The sequence below is a fragment of the Chroicocephalus ridibundus genome, chromosome 20, assembly GCF_963924245.1.
Source record: "Chroicocephalus ridibundus chromosome 20, bChrRid1.1, whole genome shotgun sequence".
Taxonomy (NCBI): domain Eukaryota; kingdom Metazoa; phylum Chordata; class Aves; order Charadriiformes; family Laridae; genus Chroicocephalus; species Chroicocephalus ridibundus.
The window spans coordinates 2886435-2910064 of record NC_086303.1 but is presented as its reverse complement, the minus strand read 5'-3'; the positions used below and the strand labels follow the sequence as shown (position 1 = coordinate 2910064).

General features: G+C 63.6%; 1 protein-coding gene across 1 annotated transcript in view; it reads right to left on the bottom strand.

The window, feature by feature from the left end:
* Positions 1-484: 484 nt before the first annotated feature.
* Positions 485-23630, bottom strand: part of TEAD3 (TEA domain transcription factor 3) — a 29337-nt gene continuing 6191 nt past the window's right edge. Inside the window, 14 exon segments of the mRNA XM_063356943.1 lie at positions 485-3333; positions 4623-4775; positions 4991-5131; positions 5304-5477; positions 5603-5736; positions 6126-6187; positions 6293-6336; positions 6570-6707; positions 7082-7093; positions 10310-10372; positions 10508-10570; positions 12579-12594; positions 12596-12641; positions 15868-16121. Of these exon segments, the coding sequence (XP_063213013.1) occupies positions 3220-3333; positions 4623-4775; positions 4991-5131; positions 5304-5477; positions 5603-5736; positions 6126-6187; positions 6293-6336; positions 6570-6707; positions 7082-7093; positions 10310-10372; positions 10508-10570; positions 12579-12594; positions 12596-12641; positions 15868-16003 (1296 nt within the window). The 5' untranslated portion in view covers positions 16004-16121 and the 3' untranslated portion in view covers positions 485-3219.

Here is a 23630-nt window from a genome sequence, read left to right as displayed (position 1 = left end):
CGATGGGAACGGGCACCTAAATAACCACGTTTTGGCTTGCAGAAAGGGGCAAAGTGGTTGGTGGGAAAAAATGTCACCTGGGGCCCTTGGTTCCGGGGTGTATTGAGTAGCCAAAGCGCTGCCAGCACGGCTTTGATGGGTGTTTCTTACCGGTGGGACAGAGTCAGCCCTCCGTCACCTGGTGCCAGCGTGGGCGAGGATGCCACCCCCTAAAATATGCGTCCCTGAACGCAGCGGTGCTGCGGGGAAGCGTTTGCCGTGGGGTGGGCTAAGCCAGCGGTCACCTTTCCCAAACAAACCCATCACCAGGGATGCAAACCACTCCAAAATACTGCTGGATGTGGCATCCCAATGCCCAGAGCTGGCGTCCCGGGAGAAGCCACCCCCAGCCGAGCGGGGGGCTGTAGCAGCCCTCTAATCCTGTCTGTCGAAGAAAAACCACAAGAAATAAAAATAAAAAAAAAAAAACAAACTTCAGAACCACTTGAGCCAACCCATGAACAAATAATTTTAATGTTTTTTTTGTTTGTTTGTTTGTTTGTTTTTTTCAGCAGACCGTAGTTTTCTCGGAGCTCCACAGTCTCCTCTCTTTGAAGTTGGACAGATACAGTAAACACAACAAATATATGATACAACCCATCACAGCTGGATTAAAAAAAAAAAATACACAAAATATAATACATAAAAAAAAATGGATTTTTAACATTGTGGACAGACACAGCTCTAAAAATGGTGATTGTAACCCTGGTAAAGCTTTACAAAGTCTTTAAAAAAATAAAACAGTACTTCATGTGAAATTCATAAATACACTGGAGGAGAACAGAGGGGCTGGGGGGGGGGGGGGGAGGGGGTTGAGAAAGTGTCTCTGGGATCGTGGCTAAACCCCGGCGGGGGCCGTTGTGGGTAGGGGGGGGGCACCGTGTGCGTGGGGGGATGGAGGGATGCAGGGATGGAGGCATAAACCGGTCCAGTTAACGAAGAGCTTCGTGCCCCGGGGGGGCCGGGAGTTGGGGGGGGGGGAATGTAGGGGGGGCACCCCTGTGTGTTACGGTGGGGAACTTTTTGAGTTTTTTTCATTCCCAGAGTTTTAGATGAGCGAGTGAAATAGAAGGAAGGAGAAAAAAGAAAAAGAAAAAGAAAAAAAAAAAAGAAAAAAGAACCACGAAAACAACAAATAAACATGCTACATATGAGAATTCGGCCCGGCAGCCCCGGCACAGCCCTGGGATGGGATGCCGGTGTCTTTCCCTGGATTTTTTGCTCTCTCGTTCCCCGCCTGGCTCGCCTCCGAGTCCTCGCCCGGGCGCGGGGCTGGGGGGGGCTCTGCCCTGTCCCCCGGGGATGGGTGACTTTTCCCGGCAACGAGAGGTCGAAGTCCCCATGCCTGGCGGGACACGTGGCATCGCGATGGCAGCCGTGGCCCTTTCCTGAGCTCTGGGGCTGCTCCTGCTCCTCCGCACCCGGCAGCATCGAGCCTAAACCTCCCCCCTGTCCGTCCCCCCCCCCACCGCATTCCGGGCTCCATCACCCCTCGAACCGCTCCTGACCCGCCGCACCTGGCTCTGCACCTCCCGCTGCCTTCGCTCCTCCGCCGGCACGAGAAACCCGGCCAGACCTGTCCCTCTCAGACTCCTTGTGTCCCCCGCCCTGCCACCCTGCTCCGTGCCACCGTCACAAACCCCCACCTCTGTCCCTCTGCATCCCTCCCGCGCCCTGGGGATGCTGTCCCCAGGCACGGCCTCGGGACCCGGCCCGCTGCCACGGCTTCTTTTGGGCTTCAGCCACAAAAATACCTCCAAGCAGACCCGGTCCCCTGTCCTGCTGTCCCTCCCGTCCCCTCTCTGTCCCCTCTCTGTCCCCAGCTCTGCCCGCTGGTAGCCAGCCTGGCCTTGCATTGCCCGACGTGCTTCTCCCTGCGCCAGCTGCTTCCCCGGCCGCTTCCCATGGGATACAGGGAGCTGCTGGAGCGGCTGAAACCAGAGCAGTCAACGCAGAAAAAAAAAAAGGCGAAAAAGGTGAAAAAAAAAAAAAAAAGACGGAAAATGTACATATGCAAAGTAAATCAGGCAAATCCGCCCTCGCTGCGCTCTCCTCATGAGTCCTCGGCGAGCGACCACAGCAGGGGGGCGGGGGGGGGGGAATTCAGCCTGGGCCACCCCAAAAGTGCAATCCCTGAAAGCACACGCAGAGCTCAGGGGGGTCCCGCTGGTGCGTAAAAACCAGCCTCTGGTCTGCAGCGGCCCCAGGGAGACGGAGACACCCCCACGGCCCCCCTACACACGCCAGCTCCCCGCGTCGCCCCCCCAGCAAACAGCTGCGTCACCTCCTGCGGTCACTGGCAGGGGGAGGGTGGGAGAGGAGCAGGTCCCGGCCACCAGAGAGGAGCACAATCCTGATGACAAGCATGGTGTCTTTTTAAAAAGTATTAAAAAGCACTTTAATATTATTAAAAAATAAGGGGAAAAAAAAAAAAAATGAGCCATAAAAAAATTGGTTTGCATCGTGGATGCCCTCCTGCCTTCAGTGCTGCCAGCTCCGGGTGCCCCGGCCGGGAATGGAGAAGCATCCCGGGTGCGGGTCCCCAGGGAGGTGGCAGCATCCCCCCCTCTGCCACCCTGCCCTGCTCCTGCCGTGCCACCTCCGTCCCCGCGTCCCTGCCACCGCCGGGCAGTACCGACGCCACGGCCGCTGCCACGCCAACCGCTTTCGGACCAGACCTGGCGCGACGCCGCATCCTCCAGCCCATCCGCGCTCCCTCCTCTCGGGATCGCGACTCCATCCCAGCGAGGGCTGGGGGGGGCAAAAGGAGGGGGTCGTCCTCCGCTCCGACATCCCGCTGCTGGCGGTGGCACGGCGGGCTCCCGGCCTTCATCGGCGACACCGAGGGCCGGTTTATCCCCATCCAGCGCCGGACGCGGGTTTTCCTTTTTCCCTACGCTTCCTTTCCCATTCTTCTTTTTCTTTTTTTTTTTTTTTTAATTTATTTTACAAAAAAAAAAAAAAAAAAAAAAAAAAAAAGAAACTGTTCCTAAGTGGAAAACATCTGCGATCGCAAGTCAGTCTTTTTTGGCTATTGTTTTTCTTCCTCCTCCTCCTTCTCCTCTTCCTCCTCCTCCTCTCTCCAAATGACTTCTCACGAGGCAACCGGCACGGGTGGCTTTTCGGCACGGCCCACCCCCCTCTCCCTCCCCGCTGCCCCCACCCTGTCCCCGAGGGCCCCTAGTCCTTGACCAACTTGTAGACGTGGTGCTGGGCGCCGTGCTCGCTGGTGGAGACCTCGAAGACGAAGGCTATGCAGAGCAAGGTTTCCTGGGTATCCCTGTTGGTAACAACCTGCGGCAGAGCAGAGCGGAGCAGAGCGGGCGTCAGCAGGGAGACACGGGCACAAGCATTTAAATCGCCAACCTTTTAATTGCACCAAGAAAAATTTTCTACCCCTTTTTCTTGCCCGGGGGATTGGGTGCTGCACGAGTTCTGGCACAGGCACTCGGCTTGCACCACCAAAAATTTGCTATCGATTATTCGGGGCGGGGGGTTTCACGGGCTCAGGCACAGGCGCTGCTATTTGCACCGTCGGGGTTCGCCCCCTGTAATTCAGGGAGCTGCAGGGACTCGGGCACAGGCGCTTTCATCACATCACCAAAAATCCGCTACCCGGTTTTGGAGGGGACACATGGACTCAGGCACAGTCACTTTATCTGCACCCACAAGAATTTGCTACCCGTTATTCAGGGGGGTTTCACGGGCTCAGGCACAGGCGCTGTATTTGCACCGTCGGGATTCGCCCCCTGTAATTCAGGGAGCTGCATGGACTCAGGCACAGTCACTTTATTTGCACCAACAAAAATCCGCTGCCTGTTTTTTCGGGGGTTGCACAGGCTCAGGCACTGTGCAATTTAATTGCGCCACCAAAAATCCGCTATCCATTATTCGGGGGGTTGCGTGGGCTCGGGCACGGCCACTTTTATTTGCACCACCACAAACAGGCTTCCCGATTCTGTGGGGGCATTTTACGGGTTCAGGCACAGCCACTTTATTTGCACCGCCAAAAATCTGCTACCCGCTTTTTTCGGGGGTTGCGCGGGCTCAGGCTCTGTGCAATTTAAGGGCACCACCAAAAATTTGCTACCCGTTATTTGGGGGAGTTGAACGGGCTCAGGCACAGGCGCTGCATTTGCCCCATTAAGATTCGCCCCCTGTAATTCAGGGAGCTGCAGGGACTCAGGCACAGGCGCTTTCATCACATCACCAAAAATCCGCTACCTGTTTTTTTTCGGGGGTTGCACAGGCTCAGGCACTGTGCAATTTATTTGCGCCACCAAAAATCCGCTCCCCGTTTATTCAGGGGGTTGCGTGGGCTCGGGCACGGCCACTTTATTTGCACCACCAAAAATAGGCTTCCCGATTTTGGGAGCATTTTACGGGCTCAGGCACAGCCAATTCAATTGCACCACTAAAAATCTGCTACACTTTTTTTTTTTTGGGGGGGGGGGGTGTGTTGCGTGGGCTCAGGCACTGCCAAGCCGGGGTGCCCCAGGGCCGGGCAGAGCTCGGCGGGTCAATGGAAGCGTGGGCACCGTGCTCCCGGTGGGAAACGCTGCCTGGGAAAGGAGGGGAGGTACCTGCAGGATGGTGAAATTCTCCAGGACGCTGTTCATCATGTACTTCTCCGGGAGGTGCTTGAGTTTGTGGATGAAGTTGATCATGTACTCGCACATGGGGGAGCGGTGGATGCGGTAGACGAACCGGCCGTTCTCCAGCCGCGCGTACTCCGTCTGCGGGGGACAGCCGAGTGAGCAGCCGCCCCAGGGGAGCCCGAACACCCTGGCGGCCGCGGGCACGGGGCGGGGTGGCCAACTGGGACGTGGTGGAGATGTCCCCTCCACCCCACCCACGTGTCCTACACCCAGCCCTGGGGCTTTCTCCATCCCAAGACCTGCAGCAGACCCAGCTCCCACCCCTTCCCGATGCAGTGGGGCGCGGGACTCACCTCCACCTTCTCCACGACCTGCTTCCCGAAGGAGCACACCTTGGTGGAGACAGTGATGGTCATGTTCTCTGCGCTGCTGTACTGGCTGCTGACACCGTAGAAAGTCCCCGGCCCGTCCTGGATCGTGCTGTTCAGATCCGCCTGGAGAGATGAGAGTGGGGAGAGGGTCCCGTTAGGTGCCATCACACCCAGCTCTCGATGGCGACAGGGGACATTCATGGAGCTGCTCAGGATGCTCCCACAGGGCCCAACCTGTGATGAGCCCGCGGCTTGAGGACAACCCTCCCCATCCTCCCCGCTCCCAGCACCGTACCCAAAATTTGACGAGGAAGAAGGAGTTCTGGGGCCCACGCTCATAGAGCTCCTTGAGGCCACCTTTCTTCTCGGGGAACTTGTCATAGATCTGGCGGATGTCCACGGCCTCCAGCAGCGGGTCGCTGTACGAGGGGTTCGTCTGCCCGATGTGCACGAAGAGGTGTTTGCTGTACTGTAAGGACCGGGGCGGGGAAATCAAAACGAGAGGTCAGATGAAAGCAAGATGCCACCAAGCGCCGGGACGGGCACCGTCCCACCGCGGGTAGCGGGGGGGGGGGGCGCGGAGGGGACCGTTACCGTTTCGGCGTCCCGCGGCACCTCCATGAAGGCGGAGTACTCGAGGAGCCGGAGCTTGGCGGAGGCGATGGTGCGGTCCTGCCAGACGGGCACGGCCGAGGCGGCTGGCGGGAGCGGAGCCAAGGGCTCGTAACCTGGAGGTGATGGGGGCACAGAGTGTGTGTGGGGGCCAGCCATGAGCCGGGACGACCCCCCGCCCCGCACTGCCACGGCGCTGCTGTCCCCACCGCATCCCCCCCTCTCCCCTGTCTCCCAGCATGGTGGGGGTTTTCCCACCGGGTGTCCAAAACATGGGATGTGCCAGTCCCCATCCCGGGTGGAAAGGGACTGGGTTGGGGGGGGGGACACAGCCGGGAGCAGGGGGGTGCCTGTGGGGCTTTTGGCTGGGTTTAAATTCCGGTTTTTGCCCCGGCTGGGCTGGGGAGAGGACCGCGGGTGGGTGACACTGCAGGTGGGAGAGTGGCATGGGAGAGGGGTGCAGGGGGGTGCCAGGGGAGTGGGGGGAGCCAAGGACAGCACTTACTGGCTAGTGATGGAGGCATGGGTGGCTGGATGGGGTAAGCTGGTTGTGCAAACGGTTTAATGCTGGAAAACAAAGAGCATCGTTAGGTTAACGAAGCCCGGGTCGCCTCAGCCCCTTGCCAAGGGAAGGGGGGGTCCTGGCCGGCACAGGAGGGGGCTCCTACTTACTCCTGAGAGGGTCCAGGCTGTCCTGGGATAGGCCCACTCCAAAACTGAGGGAACAGCACAAGGAAGAGTCAGCGGCTTCTGATACGCCCCCCCCCCCCCCCCCAAATTCCCCTCCCAACCTGCTGCAAACCACAGGGAGCCCCCAAAGCCCCCCCCCCCTTGCATTGCCACCACAACCAAGGGCCATCGAACATCCCCCCCCCCGCCCCCTGTGCAGTACACAGGGGGATCCGTGTCCCCCACCCCGGAGTGTCGCCTACGGGGGGGCCGTCCTCACCCTGGGGGCAGCAGAGAAGACGGCCTGAGGAAGAGGAGGGGGGGGGCTGAGCTTGTTCTGCAGGACGCTGGCCGACACGATCTGCGCGGAGGACATGGAAGCCATGCTCTGCAGAGCCTTATCCTTCGAGACCTGGTCCTGGGAAGTAGGGGGGGGACACATGGGACAGAGGGGACACAGAGGTTACACAGGCAGATGGAGACACACACACACATGCACACCCCCCCACACCCCCACACCCCCCATTTCCAATCTGAGTGTGCCCGGCAGGTTTTGCAAAGCACGGAGCCGGCCGTGCACCCTGGCCAAGGGACCGGGATGCTCCCCCCCACACCAAAATACACCCACGGTAATTAATGCTTTAAGCTTGCAAATGGCCCCCGGGCAGGAGCTGTCGGGTGCGGAAGGTGTCCCCGCTCCCCCGGGGGACACGGAGGGTTCAGCCCCTCCGTGGGAGGGGGCGGAAAGGCCACGGGGAAACGAAAGGCATCGCAAACACAAGCTCAACTTACCAAGTTCATGGCCTGTCCGCAAAAGAAAGGAGAAAAAAAAATGGTTAGAGCATCGTGGGAGCCCGCGGGCACCCCCCCCAGAGCTGTGTATCCCTCCCCCCACCCCGGCTCATCGCCGCAGCCTGATTTGGGGAGCGAACCCCTCGACCCGGCCGGTCACCGGGGGATGCGCAGGACGGGCACCGATTCCGGGCTTAATCCCACCAGGAACGGGATGCCAAAGCCCCCCCCCCACTATTTTAGGGGGTCGCTGTGGCGAGCCAGGCCTGCGCCTTTGTTGGCTTTTTAATATCCTTTACAGCCTTTAACGCCCTTTACAACCCCCTCAGCAGCCCCCGGCGCTTGCATCCAGGGCACGGAGAGGCTCCTGCCCGGCAAAGGACCCCCAGCTCCCCGGGGTGTGGGCACCAACTCCCCTATAGGCACCGTAAGGAAGAGCCTGGGCACACACCCCCCCCCCCATGCCCTGTGTGCATTTATATAGGAGACTAATTTTTTTTTTTCCCCTTTTCCCTTTTGTTCCGGAGGTCGCAGCACTGCTGGGGCAGGACCCGGGCGGGGGGGTGTGGGGGGCTCCGAGGTCTTGCCCCCGGGACGGGGCTGCTCCTCGTGCCGCATTGCCAGGACACGTGCAGGCTGCTCCCACCGCACACCCTCTGGTTTCCCTCGGAACCTTCCTCGGGGATCAATCGCTTCATTTATTTTCACCTGGGGCAGGGCAGGAGCAGCTTAAAAATATATATATATATATATATTGCTGACGGGAGGGAGTTTCCATTCGAGAGGACGAGCGCTGGGGGAGGGCACAGGGCTGCCTGCCCCAGGATTTGCCTCCAAGTATGGCTGGGAAAAGGATGTTTTGCATCCACAGCCTATCGCTTGGGGAGATCTCTGCCCGGGCTGTTCCCTGCCGGATTCCTGCAGGCAGCGTGGCCTGGGACGGAGAGCACAGCCACGGATGCCAACCGCCATCCCCGGAGCCCTGGGGTCACTCCTGCCTCTCACTCCCCTGTCCCCTGCGCTGGAAATAGGAAATTCTATTCTATTCTATTCTATTCTATTCTATTCTATTCTATTCTATTCTATTCTATTCTATTCTATTCTATTCTATTCTATCCCATCCCATCCCATCCCATCCCCTCCCCTGGGCTGGAAATAGGAAATCCTATTCCTATTCTATTCTATTCCTATTCTATTCCTATTCTATTCTATTCCCATTCCTATCCTATTCCCATTCCTATCCTATTCTATTCCTATCCTATTCTATTCCTATCCTATTCCCATTCCTATCCTATTCCCATTCCTATCCTATTCCCATTCCTATCCTATTCTATTCCTATCCTATTCTATTCCTATCCTATTCTATTCTATTCCCATTCCTATTCTATTCCCATTCCTATTCCCATTCCTATTCTATTCTATTCCTATTCTGTTCTATTCCCATTCCTATTCTATTCTATTCCCATTCCTATTCTATTCTATTCCTATTCCTATTCTATTCTATTCCTATTCTATTCCTATTCTATTCTATTCCATTCCATCCTATCCTATCCTATCCTATCCTATCCTATCCTATCCTATCCCATCCCATCCCATCCCATCCCATCCCATCCCATCCCATCCCATCCCGTTCCAATTAATTTTCTTGTGCAAAGGCTCCTGCTGTTGCTGCCCCTGATGCGCCACCCGCCCCTCCTTCCCCCCCCGGCCCCGGCCCCAACTGCCCCCCCCTTGGGGTTGGAAGCTGGCTTGAAGATGCACGAGCCCAGAGGAATCTCCCAAAGGAGTTTTGGGTGCCCTCTCCCGGCTTCTCCCAGCAAACCAAACCTGCCGGGGTGCGGGCACCCTCCTGGCACCCCGCTCATGGGGGCACCGGGGTCCCTGCTGCAGGGCATGGCGTGGGGGGCTCCCGGGCAGCGCGACCCGGAGCTCCTTGAAGCTTTGGGGACCAAAACACCAAGCGCCAGCTCTCATGGTGGCCCCCGCTGCCAGCCCCAGTGCTGGGGGCTTGGGGACAGCACCCGGGATGGGAAGACGGGGGAACAGGGAGGTGGCGATGCTTTTGGGACCGTGTGGTCTTGGAGCCTGGCAGGGGGCTGGAAAGTTTTCCAGGCTCCCACACCCTCGGCAAGGCAGCAGGTCCCCCCCCGGGATCCTGCCCAGGGAGATGCTGCCCGGTGTGACAGTGTGGGGACAAACCCAGGAGCATCCCGGGCTGTGCAGCCCAGCCCGGAGCCGGCTGTCCCCAGCGGGCGGGTGGGCTGTGGGGACCGCTCTGTCCCCCACCTTGTCCCTTGTGGGTCCAACCCGAGCAGGGCTCGGTCCTTCGGCGATGCCCCCCCCCCCGCCCATCATCACCCTCCCCACCACCGCCACGAAGCTCGGTGGGACGGTTACGGAAGGGTTAGTCGGGCTCCAGTTAGGAGGAAGGAAGGAAAGAAAAGCCAACCAGAGAAGAAAGGATGATCCAGTTTTTCCTCGCTCGGCTCCCTCAGCCCCTGGAACCACGGGCTGCCCCAGTACCACCGTGCCCCCTCCCCGGGACCGCCGTGCCCCCTCCCTGGCAGCCTGGCCCCATTCGGACCCGCTGCCACCCTCGTCCCTGAGGTGCCACCTGGGCCATACTCAGACCCTGGTGTATCGTAAGCCGCTGGGCTGGCAGCCTGCAGGGACCCCCGGGACCCCCCTGCTTCTGCCCACATCCCCCCCGGCACCCGTTACGAGCGGTGCCAGGTCTCAGCTAGGGGAGGAAGAGCTTTGCACCCTTTGCTTGAATGGCACTTTGCCTTGCTGGCTGCTCTGGGGGCGGGTCCTGCCCCTCCTGGGATAACCCCTGATGGGCCAAAAGAGAGGGCAGCCCTCGAGCATCACTGGAGGAGGGTTTAAACCCCCACTTCCCCATGGTGAGATCCTTGCCTGGGCTAAAGAAGAGGATTTGGCACCCAAATTCATCCTCCTGGGAGAGCGGGAAGGGCTCTGGTGTGTCCCCCCCAGCCTTCGAGCTGGACACCCCCTGGCACTTCTCTCTGGGCATCCCCCGACGATGCCACCAAAAAACCATCCGGTCCCAGGAGCCGAGGGAGGGGGGAAGAAAAAAAAAACCACCACCAAAAAAAAGAGAGATATAAAAGAAAGCAAGCGGCACACCGCAGAGCCGAGTGCGTTAGTCGTCAGCGGGCGGGGGGCGAGGGGGGGGCCAGGCCGGGCTGAGGGGGGGGACACGCGTACCTTCAGCTTGGACTGAATCTCACGAGATTTCCGCCGGGCAAGAACCTGCAAATGGCTAGAGACCTGCAGAGAGAGAGCAGAAGGAGAGGGGGAAACAGCAGAGCCGTCAACCAGAGGAAAGGAGGAGGAGGAAGGAGAGGGGCTGCCCATGCTCACAGAGACACCGCCGCGGACACCTGGGCAAGGGCGCCAACGTACCTTGATGCCAACCTGGTACTCCCGCACCTTCTTCCGAGCTAGAACCTGTATGTGGCTGGACACCTAGCGCCCGCCACGCCGTTCGGAAAGGAAAATACAGAGAGCGTGAAGATACGTTTCCCCCGCCCTCGGCAAGGTGGGATGTTGTTCCCCGGGGAAGGGAGCGCGGAGAAAAAAGGCCGGGGGGTGGTGGTGGGAGGGGGAGCGCGCGGGGCTGCCGGGGTGACGCTCCTGGAGATGCTCGGGGTCCGGCGCCTGCTGCCAGCTGGAGGGAGGAAAAGTGCGGGGGGGAGGGACCCCGGCGCTGCGCTGGTTGATGCTGGTTTTGTGCCCCCACCGCGGTTGGGGTGAAGCTCCTCAGGGTGAAGCTGCTGCAGTTGTGGGGGGGTGTCTGCGTTTACTGTCTCTTGGGGCTTCCTGGACAGACAGATGGACCCCCCCCTCCCCGGCCCCTGTGAGCTTGCACACGGACCCCCCCAGCCCCTGTGAGCTTGCACGCAGGATACACCCGGCAGGTTTGGGGTGCCCCTGGCTTACCCCAGGTGGGGCTGCAGCGGGACCACCGGTCCTGAGATCCAGGGGGGACCGGCTCGTTCCCCCAGGGCTCCTGCTGGTTTTGGGGGAAAAGGTGAAAAAAAGGGGTGGTTTTTTTTTTTGTGTGTGTCCAGACCCTATAAGAGCAGGATCCAAAGAAAAGGGGCTGCCGCACAGGCATGAATGTGCACGGAGGCTGGGGTGCCTGCCCCGAGCCACAGGCAGTGGCGGGGGCTGGGGGGGCGGTCCCTGCACCCACCGGGGCTGATTTTGCCGAGATCTTTCTCCACCAGCGCCAGGCTGCCCCAGAAGGGACCCCAGGACACGACTGCACGGAGGGGACAATGCCACATGCACTCTCCCCTGTGCTTTTCCCAAGTCGACCCCCCCCGCCCCGGAGCATCGCTTCCACCAGCACCGCATCCTTCCCCCCATGAAGGGGGGACCTTGGTGGGGGGCCAGTTAAGGCTTTAAGCCAGAATAAAGCCCTGCTTGGCGCTGGTCTGAACACAGGGACAGCGGCCGGAGCCTGGTCCCTCTCCCTCCAGCATCAGTCCTGGAGGGATGTCCCCCCCCCGGTGCCTGGGGACCAGCATCCCTCCTTTGTGGGGACTCATGGCATGGGCCAGTCCCAATGTAAGTGTCCCCCTGCGGTGGGAGATGCTCCCCAGCATCCTGGGCCAGCAGCTCTGCGGCGTGCTCCCGACTGGTGGCCACCACGGAGGTAGAGCCATGGGACGCGTGACAAAGAGACATGTCCCATCAAGGGCTGTGGCAGTGCGGTCCTCGGACAGGTTTAGTCTCTGGCACAAGGGGGCAGCGAGGCTGGATGTGCCCCTGCCCACACTGTGCAGGCAGAGGAGGATCCTGCCTGCATTGCTGCCCGCATCCCTGCCTGCATCCCTGCCCGCATCCCTGCCGGCCCCAGCATCCCGCCTCGCGGGGCAGTGAGGTAGGAGCGAGGGCTCTGCGGTACCCCCAGCCCCTCCCCCGGGACCGGCGTTGCAGACCCCGCACAGCCCGTCCCCTGCCCGGGATGGGGACACTTTGCTCGCAGCTGGGGACTTCGGGGGGGTGCCTTCACCGTGGCGTCTGGCACACGCCGCATAAAGCCCGGCGAGGGGCAGAGGTGGGAATGATCCCTGGATCCAGGTGGAGCAGCAAAGCCACGCACACGGACACACGTGCTGCTCAGACGGACACTTCCAGGGCTCCTGCCACCCTTGGGGTGACCCCAGCCAGGCCGGGGGGTGGGGGGGGCGCTGGGTGCTGCCTGCCCCCGCACCCCCGAATTTCAGGGCACCCCCGGGTGAGGTTGGGACAGAGCAGCCCGAGGGCGTTTGTCCTCGCAGACGAAGCTCCTCGCCGAGGACGAGGGTCCTGCTGGCAGCGATGGTGGCTCCAGGAGGGGACGCAGAGGACGGGCGACGCAGCCAGACACCCACTGCCCCCCGGGCTTACCTGGCACCCCCCTTCCGTCCCACCCCCCCCGTCCCCCGGAGCCCTCCCATGAGAAAAAGCAGAGCGACGGCCTCACCTGCTTCCTCGTCGTGTCTTCCCGTCCGGAGCTTGATGTACCGGGCTATCAGTTCGTTACGACCTGCCGGCAGAGCCAAGGGGTCAGCTCCGGGAATTGGGGGGGGCCAGGGCCATCGGCCCCCCGAAAAGGCACCTCTGGCCCCCACCCCGGCCTGATGATGCTGGTCCTTAATGAGGCCGGTCCTTAATGAGGCCGGTCCTTAATGAGGGCCGCACTGCCGGGAGATGGCGCTGCCACGACAGCTGTCTGGCCCGAGGGGACAGCGGGGTGGCCCGAGGGGACATAGTGGTGGCCAGGCCCCCCCCTGCCAGGCCAGCAGGACCCCACCTTGCGGCTCCCACCCCACTGGGTTTGGCAGCCCCCAGACACAGGGGGCTCGGAGGCGGGGGGGGGGGCGTGACAGCCAGCAGGGACCCCCACCACAGCGGTGTCCCCAAACATGGGCAACCACGGCCACCCCGCCAAAAGCCATTCTGGCCGGAGCAGCCCCGGAGGAGTCGATCAACCCGTTCCTCGCAGCCCTTCCCACGGGGGTGCTGGGGTGGCCCGGCACCCCCCCCAGCACCCCGCTTCCCCCTGCAAGCCGTGCTGGCCTTTCCACCAGTATTTCCTAACGTCCTGGGTCTAATTTGAAGCAGAAGTTGCTTTTGCGCCACATTTTAGGGGCCAGCTGTGGCCAATCTACGTTCAAACGTCAGAGCAGCTGGGAGCTTTCTTCTCCCGGCCCCGGCCCCGGCCCCCCCCCGCCGCCGCGCCCCCCGCGCACGGGGGCGGCCAGGCACGCCAGATTTATTTTAATGGACCAGATGGTCGCGGTTGGAACTTGTCGAAATGCCCTTGGAGCGGGTTTCGGCTTTAAAAAAAAAAAAAAAAAAAAAAAAAAAAAAAAAATCACTTTTAAAAAAATATATACCCCCCCCCCCCTCCTCCTCCTGCTTCTACCCTGGCCGGCCCCCTCCCAGTCCCGGAGCAACTGGGCGCTCCTGGCGGGGGACACACATGGGGACAGACAAGGCCAGGTGCCGCACGGGGATGGCTGCGCCTTGGGGTGCCCGCGCCGGGCCGGTGGGTGCGTGGCTGGGGCTACCATGGGTCCCAGAACCATGGGTCCCAGAAATGGGGACACCCCTTGCATGGCCAGAGTGGCACCCCAGTGCCACCCCAAAGCAGCAAGAGCGGCTCCCACCCCTCCTGCCACCCCCAGCTCCTCAGCCTCGTTAGCGCCTAACGAGGGCCAGGTTCCCCAAGGGTGTCCTTTACGCCCGGGTGCGATGATGCCCACAACAGGGTGCTGCCAAGGGGTGGGGGCATAGAGGACCCTGGTGCTGAGCCCCAGTTTGGGGGTCCACCTTCACCCAGCACCGCAGCATCCCCCCCTGTACCCCCTGCCCCGAGTGCTGTCCCCTCCCTCCCCACATCCAGCCCGTGGGAAATAGATAGGGGAAATACGTATGGGAAATAAGTATGGGAAATAAATGCGGGAAATAAATAAATGCGGGAAATAAATAAATGCGGGTGCCTTCACGCAGCCCGGTGGGGCGATGCCAGCCCAGCACCCAGCATCTCCCGCACCCATCCTGCCTCGCACCGCGTCCCAGTCACCGCCCCGGGGCTGCGCCCTCGCAGCCTCCCCGCCACCCTCCACGTGCCCGCGTGCCCCCGTCGGTCGTCCCCCGTGATTCACCCGGCACCGTGTGCCATTCCCTCGGGGGACCGTGTGCCATTCCCTCCGAGAGGGCACGTCCTGGTCCAAATTACCACATTCCCCAAATTCCTCTCCCCTGACACCACCACGTGAACCAGTTGGACGGGCTGGGTTAAAAATAACCCGGCGGGCAGCGAGCGAGAGCGGGGGGCCAGCGTGCCCGTCTCGCCCCCCCCCACCCCAGCTCCCACCTGCTTCTTCCACCCCCACACCGCTGGCATCAGTGGGGCACGGGCTGGCGTGGCCATAGGCGTCCCATGGGAGCCCCCAGAAAAGTGGGGGGGTGGAGAGCAGCGGCACCGGCACACCTTTATGTTGGACGCCGGCATTGCCAGTGGCGCTGGGGGTCCCGGTAAGCTCAGCACCACCGGCTGGGGGTCCCGGGGGGTCCCAGTGGGGAGGCGCTGGGGAGGTTGGGGGAGATGAAAGGCGGGCGGCGGGGGCCGCTGCCTCTTTAAGCAGCTGCCAGATGTCTCCGAAAGGCTGGAAAAACCGGTCGGGGCTCGGCGTGCTGCGCAGGGCCAGGCTCCCGGCGGCACTTCAGCTATTCCCGGAGAAATCCAAAAAATGCACCCGCTTGGGAAGCCCTGTGCTCCCCCCCGCCATGGCTGCCAGCCCCAACGCCCCGGGTTGGGGGGGGCCCAGAAAGTGGGGTGGCACAGGGAGCCGGCGTGGAGCCGGGGACGGTGACACGGTGCAAAGCCTCGGCCCCTTCGCCCCTCTGCGCCGGCGGCGGGTGAGCCATTGCCGGTGACGCCAGCATCCCAGGCGGGTGTATTTTGGAGGCTGGGGACGGAGACGCCGGCTTTGGTCCCTTCGTCACCATGCGGTGACGGTAACGTGACAACCCATCCCCGGCTCTGAGGTCACCAGCCCTGGGGGTGACATCATGGGAGGTGGAGGGGAGGAGGGACCAGCCCCTACCCCAGTAGGGATGGGGTCACCAGGGCACCTCCCACTACTCTTTGGTGGCACCATGTGTCCTGTGCCACCATCACCCCTTGCCGGCATTGTTCGTCCTCATCCTCTTCCTCCCCATTGCAAAGAGCCACCAAGACAGAGGTGTTTCGGGAGACACCGGGAACTAGGCTGAGACCTCCCCCAAACTCATCACACCAGTGAGCCCAACCAGCTACCAACAAAGTCACCAAAATCCAAGCTGGGTGCTGGTGGCTCGGGGTGGGCGGGCGGCCCTTGCCACCGGGTGCTCCCCCCACCGGCGGGTCCAGCTGGGGAGGGTTTGGGGAGTGATGCGGAGGCGCGAGGGAGCGGGAGGGCTGGTGCTGGCCCCGTGCTCCCGCACCCGCTCCCTGCCCGACGGCTTCACCAAACCAGTCGGTCCGGCAGGGCCGAGAGAGGGAGGGAGCGGGAGGGAGAGCCAGCGCAGAGGGAGGGGACGTGGGTCACTGCCACCTCCCCGCTCCGGCTCCGGGATGTGCCCAGGGAAGCTGCTCTCGGGGCTGGGGGGTGCTCCAGGCCGATGCCCCGGTGGGGGTTTGGGGCAGGAAGGTTTTGCTTCAGCCCCAGCCACCTCATCCTGGCCGGCAGCGCGGTGCCTCCGTCCTCGTCCCCATCACTCACCGTACATCTTGCCCTCATCCGAGAGGATGATTTTCCGCCGGCCGCAGGGGGGGTAGATCGCCAGCGCCTCCTGGAAGCTCTGCTCGATGTCCGGACTCCACACGCCTTCGGCATCATTGTCCAGACTCTTGTCCATGCCGTCCTGGCCATCTTCCCGCCCCTCCCCGGGGCTGCCGCTGGCGTTCCAGCTGTTGGACGCTATGGTGCTGGCTGCTCTGGGCTCCGACCCCGAGCCCCCACGGACACACGACAACCTGCCGGGACACAGGGGACACCCGTTAGACCCTTGCTGGGGGTAAGGGGCTGCGGTGACAGCACGGGCTGTTGCCGGTGCTGGCCCTGACCCCATTCGTACCGGGGGCTGGGAGCATCACCCCGGTGTGGGGCATCAGAGACACAAGCAGGCCTTCCTTGGGGACAGAGCCATGTTTTCCATGAGTACCCCCACATCCAAGCCACAGGTGACCACCCAAATAAAGTCTGGGAAAGAAGCAGCCTGGATGCTGCAGTTTCTGTATGAGGAGCTCGGGCACACGGTGCCCACGGGTGACACCTCAGGATGGGGTGGCAACAGCCCCAACCCCGCACCAGCACCCGCTGCCACCCAGCTGCCTCCTTGGGCAAGCAGGCGCCGAATTTCCCCCCTCCAGCCCCAAAAATCCCCCCTCCGCCACGCCTGGCAAAGGCAGAGCCGGGATTTGAAGGGAGACGCTGGGCGGCTCCACGCCAGACCCCGCTAATGGGAACCAGGTGGCCGGAGCCCTCCGGCAGCCCTACCCCTGGCACCGGGAAAGGCCTCCCCCCGCCCCAAGGATGCTCGGCCAGGACCCCGGGCACTCCCCGGCCGGCGGGTGATGCCGGGGAGCCTTCAACCCTCCTCCTCCTCCTCCTCCTCCCTTTGCCCGGCTCTCGGCGCAGGGTTTTGCAATAACATGTTTGGCGGCAGCTGGCGGCGGTGGGAGCGGAGAGGTGTCTCCTGTGCCGCCACGCTTCCCGGACGGGCTGGGAGTGTACAAAGGTCTCCGGCGCAGACATCTCCTTTTAAAGGAACTGCAGCAGCCCCTGGCTCAAGAGCGCTGCGAGGCCTTTTTTTTTTTTTTTTTTTTTTTTTCCTTTTATAAAAAAAGAAACTTCCCCCCCCCTCCCTCCCTCCGTCCCCATCTCTCTCTCTCTCTCTCTCTCTCTCGCTCTCCCTCGCCGTGATGTGATGTCAGCCCCTCCGGTCCCCCCCCCCCGCCGCCCGCCGCTCCCCCTCTTGCCGAGCGCTGTGGCCAAATAAGGAGAACTGGATTGTAGGATCGAGCCAGCCGGCCAAGGGAGGGATGGCGGCAGCGGTGCCGGACGAGCCCGTGGCACCCCAAGTCCCTTGGCACCCCGTGTCCCATGTCCCCAGGACATCCCAAGTCCCATGGCACCCCAAGTTCTATGTCCCCCCAAGTCCTGCGGCACCCCAAGTCTCCTGGCACCCCGAGTCCCCCATCCCTGGGAGACCCACAGCATCCCAAGTCCCATGGCACACCAAGTCCTACGTCCCCCCAGGTCCCGCGACACCCCGAGTCCTGTGGCACCTTATGTCCTGTGTCCCCAGGAGTCCCACGGCACCCCAAGTCCCTTGGCACCCCAAGTCCTACATCCCCCCGAGTCCTGTGGCACTCGGTGTCCCACATCCCTGGGAATCCCACGGCATCCCAAGTCCTGTGTCCTCGGGAGTCCCACCGAGTCCCATGGCACCCCGAGTCCCCCATTCCTGGGAGTTCCACAGCATCCCAAGTCCTGTGGCACCCCAGGTCCCACCTTCTCCTGAGTCCCGTGGCACCCTGAATCCTGTAGCACCCCATGTCCCATGTCCCCGTGAGTCCCACGGCATCCCAAGTCTCGTGGCACCCCAAGTCCCACAGCACCCCGAGTCCCATGGCACTCTGAGTCCTGTGGCACCCTGAATCCTGTAGCACCCCGCGTCCCATGTCCCTGAGAGTCCCACAGCATCCCAAGTCCCATGGCACCCCGAGTCCCACATCATCCCGGGGTGCTCCGTGGGGCAGCCCCCAGGAGGGATGCGTTGTCCAAACCAAGCAGGATGTTGGGGATGGCAGGGACACAGGGGATGGCCCCTGCAGGACCCTCCCACTCCCCCCCCCCGGCTCTGCCCAGCCCAGCGAGCGCAGCAGGGGGCTGAGCCCCGGGGGCACCATGGCAGCCCAGGACCCCCCAGCCATGGGGGAACCAGAAACCCCCCCAGCTGCACCACAGCAGCCCAAGACCCCGCAGCCCCGCAGCCCCCCCAGCCCTGCAGTGACCCCAGGGTCCACAGTGGCCTGGGTCCCCACGGCAGCCCAGGACCCCCCCAGCCATGTGGGAACCAGAGACACCCCCCAGCTGCCCCCAGCCTCAAGATCCCGCAGCAGCCTGGGCCCCCACAGCCCTGCGCCAGCCCCACGGGGCTGCCAACAGCTCACCCCAAGAGAGGAAAGCCCCAGGAGCTGGCACCTCGGGGGGGCGGTTTGCAGGGACCCACCAGACCCCCTGCCCTCCCCAACTGACGGGTGTTTTCGGGGCCGAGGGTGAAGCTATAGGGCCAAAGGCAACGCTATAGGGCCAAGGATGGAGCTGTAGGGCTGAGAGCACATCTATAGGGCTGGCTGCACTCCTGGAAGAAGAAGCGTGACCGGTGCCCGCACACACGTCCCCCCCTCCCCAGGAGCTCCCCAGCCCCCCTGACACCCCCACCCCACTGCCCACCCCCCCCCACCCCCCGGCAGGGAAACCCCAGCCCAGCCTTTTTGGGGAAGCTGGGAGAGGAGGGAGGGTGATGCCGGGGCCTCGGCCAAGGTGTGAGGAAGCAGCTCCTCCTCCTCCTCCTCCTCCTCCTCCTCCTCCTCCACCGAACCTGCTTTTGGCCAGGCTGAGACATTGGATTTCCTGGAGGGAGGGTGCAAGGCACCGCGCTGACGCAAGGCACGGCCGAGCGCCGCGCTCCACCCAGGCCTTACACCCAGCCCTTACAAAACACCAACAACAGGAGCAATTAGGAAACCGGCACGGCTGGCCGGCCTGCGGAGGGACCGCCGGCCAGACCTGCTCCGGGCAGGGAGGGGACCGGACCTGCCGGAAAACGTGTCACCGGCTCCTGCCTCCCGGCTGCTCCCCAGGGACCAGGGGGAGAAGCCCCCTCCCCCGGCGCAGGCAGCTCCGTGGGGCTTGGGGACCCCAGGACCACCGATCCGCGGTGGGGACGCTCACCCTCACGGGGACGCTCACCTTCATGGGGACGCTCATCCTCCATGGGGACGCTCACCTTCCGTGGGGTGCGAGCCCCCCGTGGGGATGCTTGCTCCCTGTGAGCGGGGATGCGAGACCCCCTGAGCAGGCATGCCTGCCGGCACCCCCGCCAGGAGGGAGCCCCCACACCCAACTCACTTGCCCCTCTGCACCCTGCCTTTGCGGGGTGCCACGCTCCAGCCCAAGGGTGCTGGGGGGGGGGGGGGGGGGGGGGCTGCACCCTTGCGAGGTCGCCCAGGGGGTGCGGGATGGGTGCCCGCAGGGGAGGATGCCACCGGGGCAGCCCTTTTCTCCCTGCGAGGCCAAGGCTGTACCAGGAGATGGGGACGGCATTCCCACGGCCTCACCGAGCTCGGCCCCGGCACCATGTGTGGGGCCGGGGCGGTGGGGGGGGGGGGGACGATGAGGGAGACCCAGGGCTTGTGCAGGCAGCAGGGCTGCAGGCAGCTGCCTGTTCGGCGAGCGCCGCTTGGGGCTGGGGAGCCTGGAAAAGCCTCTTTGAACCCTGCAAAAGCGAAAAGGAGGGGTGCAAGGAGGGAGGGGTGCTCGGGAGACGGGTGTTTTCTGCTGGGTGGGTGGTGGGGGGAAGGAAATAATTTCGAAGGCAGCAGCTGCGGTTGGAGCGGGGCGGTGGGCACCCCGCTGGGTGCCGAGGCCGGGAGCAGGGTGCTGCCGGGACCAGCACAACCAGCCGCGATAGGGATCGGGCCGGGGGCGTGTGGGGCGGCGCTGGGGGGAGAGCAGGGACATCACTGCTCAGAGCCGAGGGCTGCGGGGGGCTGCAATGGAGGCAGAGATGCCATCACCCCTGCGAAGACCCCAGGCGCGGGGCAGCACCCTGTCCCCATCCCCGTCCCATGCTGCTGAGCTGGGGGGAGCGGTGCGTGCCGCTTCCCCAGCGTGCTCAGCCCCACAAGCGTTGCCCCACCTCGTGCCCGGCCCCGGCAGCCCCTGAAATATCCCAAAGCCCCATGTCCCGGCTGCAAAGAACGAGGGTCTGCCCAAAGCCCTGGCCGAGCACCCCCCTGCCACCCAGCCCTGCCTGGGCCAGTGTCGCGGCGCAGGGACCGATGTGTCTTGACATGCTCCTTGCTGGTCCCGGCCACCCCTGCCCTCCCGGCGGGTCCCACGGCCAGCGGCGGTGTCACCCCTCCCTGGGCACAGTCCCCGGGCTGCCGCTCTCTCGCCCTTCGCAAACCGGGTGTGGGGGCTATTGCCGCAGCATCCCCCCGAACGCCCGGGGATGCGGGGCACGGCCACCGGCATCCACTGCACGAGGGGGCCTGCAGCACAGCGTGTCCCCAGCTGACACCATCGTCGGGGGACAAGGTGTGGGGCAGAGCAGCCCCAAGGTCCCCTCCTTACTCCAGGCTCCCCTGACCCACGTCAGGGCAGCACCGGGAGCCCACGGGACAATCCCCCACGGCGCTGGGGACACTGGAGGGGGCAGCAGACCCTGCAAGGGTTGGAGGCGGGGTTGGGGGGGCGGCTGCACCCCAGCTCCATCCCGCCATCCCATGCGGAGGCCCTGGGGCGATCCAGCCCTCCTCCCTCTCCCCCTGCGCCCGGACCCCACGGCGAAAGGATAAAAGTTCACCGACAAGCCCGGGCAGGCACCGCGCGGTGCTCAGCCTCGCACCGGCACAGGCCAAGCACCGCCGCCCGCGTCACCCCCAGCAGGGGGAACGCGTGAGGCCACCGTCACCCCCTTCCCATCACCGTGACCCATGGCACCCCGGGGGCGATGGGGGAAAGGAGCCCCCATCCTGCCCGGTGCTGGGCAGGCAGCCCTCTGCCGGGGCTGGCACGGGATGGGGGGCCACGAAGCCACCCTGCCCCGCTGCGGTGAGGTCCCAAGGGACAGATGTCCTGCGGGGACACAGAGGGGATGCTCCGTCATGCAGCAGGCTCTGCAAGACCCCAAAGCCGAGACTCCTGGGGACCCCAGCTCCTCCCCACATCCCCCCGGCACATCGGGGCTCAGCAGGAGCCGGGGGGGGCGGGGGGTGGGTCTGAGAGCGGGCAGGAATCTGAAGGCAGGCAGAGGAGTTCATTAACGTGCTCCTCGTTTCGGGCAGGGGATGGCTGGCCGGGGACAGTGTCCCCACTGCCACCTCCCCACTGCCCACCCTGTGACACGGCTGGGAACAGAGACAGGAGAGACGCTGCCCGCAGCGCGGACGTGGCCACCGGCTCCAGAGAGCCCTTCCAAGCAATCCCGACAGCCTCGGGGCATCCCGGGGGAACCCGGCAGGGCCACCACGCTCCAGGGACGACGCTGCCCCGTCCGCTGCCAACCCCAGCACGCTGCGCCGAGCCCGGACGCTCTGGCCTCGGCCAAGCACGACCCTACAGCGCTTTTCTCGCAACAGCCAAGTGCTTTTCGCAGGAGCCCCGGCGCCCTGTCAGCTCGCCACGGGACCCTTCGGGAACACCCTGCCCCACGTCCTGCCCCACACTCTGCAAGAGACACCGTCCCGCTTGGCACGCCACTGCCTTGGGGACAACCGGCACCCATGGAGGCGGGTGCCGGCGGCTGAGCAAGACCCAGCTCAGCGGGGAGGGCGGTGGAAGGAGGTTTGTTTACATCCCGCTCCTCTTCCAAACAGCTCTCGGGCTGCGGTGAGGGATTCCCCGGCTCGGAAAGGGACGGGCGGCCACCCTGCTCCCTCCCACCCAGGTCTGCACCTCCCGGACGGGGAGGACCGGCCACCGTCTCCCCAAAGGGACCCCCGGCAGGGGCTGGGGACCCGGGCGGTGGCAAAGCCCCCCGAGCGCCAGGGCCGGCTCCCCATGAGACAGCCCGACTAATTTCCTCCCCTCTATCGCTTCCTGTCCCTTCCGGCTTGGCGGGCGGCTCAGGAAGCAATCGGAGCGGGGAAACCACAGGAGGCCACGTGGCAGCATCCCACCGGGGTCGGCGGCGCTGCCAGGGCCGCCCCAGCCACGTGCCACCACCCCCCCCCCCCCCCAGCTCCATCCAGACCCCAGCACCCAAAGGGTCCCCCAGCTCCCAGCGAAGCCCCGAGCCCCCTCCCGGCAGGGATGCGGCTGGTCCTCACTCAGCGGCATCTGAAGGATGCTCAGACCCCTCGTCCCAAAGGGCTGTGGGCGAACACGGGGCAAAACTTGAGCGATTTGCCCCGAAAAAAATTGGGGCAGGGAGGAAGGAGGGGGATCAGGCAAACCCCAGGGCACAAACCCGAGATGCTCCCTCCTAACGGCGGAACCGCGGGCGTGCAAACCAACCCCTCCATCTCCTCCTCTTCCTCCGGCCCCGGCAGGGCGGCGGAGCTGGGTTTCGGCTGCTGGAGGACCTGAGAGCCGGTTTTGCTCAAGCCTCCGGGCTCAAGACCTGAGGGTAGGGGACAGAGGGACACCATAAACCCGGCTCCCCTCCCTGGCCCAATTACGGCCGCCCTGCCCAGCCCGGACGGGGCGTTTCACCCAGCAGCGCATAAATAGAAAGCTTTTGCAGCATTAATTGCTCCCCGCGTTATGAAACGAGCTGGATGGAAACAACAGGGTTAGAGTCGCCTGCTGGGGACGGGCCACCGCCATGGCCGTCCCGTGACACCTCCAGCGTCGGTGGCCCATGGCACGGCCAGTGCCCAGGCATGGCACCCACTGGGGACCACTGAAGTGGCTTTGCTCCTGCGCCAAAATAAGCCCGTCCTGGGATGTCTCCCACTGAAATCCCCTGTAGATGAGCGCAGGGTGGCCACCGTGTCCCGAGTCCCTCCAGGCTCCCAGCGCGGCTTGTCCCAGGGGGAAGCCGAGTGTCCCTGGGGTCAGGGAAGCCACGGGGGAGCCCAGGGCCAGGCGTCCCTGGTGTCCTGTCACCCCTCAGACCCACTCCTGGGAGGAGAAATGCCTCCACGGAGGAGTTTCGGGTGCTGCTGACCCCATTTTATGCCATTGCAGCAGGGAAAAACATCTTCCGGGGGACGTCGGCTGCCAGGCGAGGAGGAGGAAGAGGAGGAGGAGGAGGAAGGCTGCAAATGCATTTCACACCCACCCCCGGCCGCCTCCACCCCCGCGAAACCCAACCCTGCCCGGGGAGCAGCTGCGCCCGCTGCCCGTGTCACAGCACCCGTCGGAGCCACCAGGAGGAGAAACCCACCCCGGGGGGGTGCAGGAGCTGACCCCCCCCCAGGCACCGCAGGCACAAGGCTCGTGGCAGGGGCGGGGGGGGATGTCAGGCATAACCATTCCGGCTGAGACACCGAGATGTCCCCCGCCGCCAGAAGCCGGGGCAAAAGGTGACAGGGCAATGCCACTTGGCCACTGTCACCCCTGCCCGGAGTCACGCTTCCCTGCCCTCCTGCCCTGAGCTCACGAAGCTCGGGGCAGCCCCACGCTGAGGTCCCGCACTCAACGCGGGAGCCGTACGAGCAGGTACCCACTGCCCCGCACGAACCGCGGCGGCGATTTATTCCCAGAAAGGGAGATTTCAGTTTAGCACCGGTTTCCTGCGTGCCATC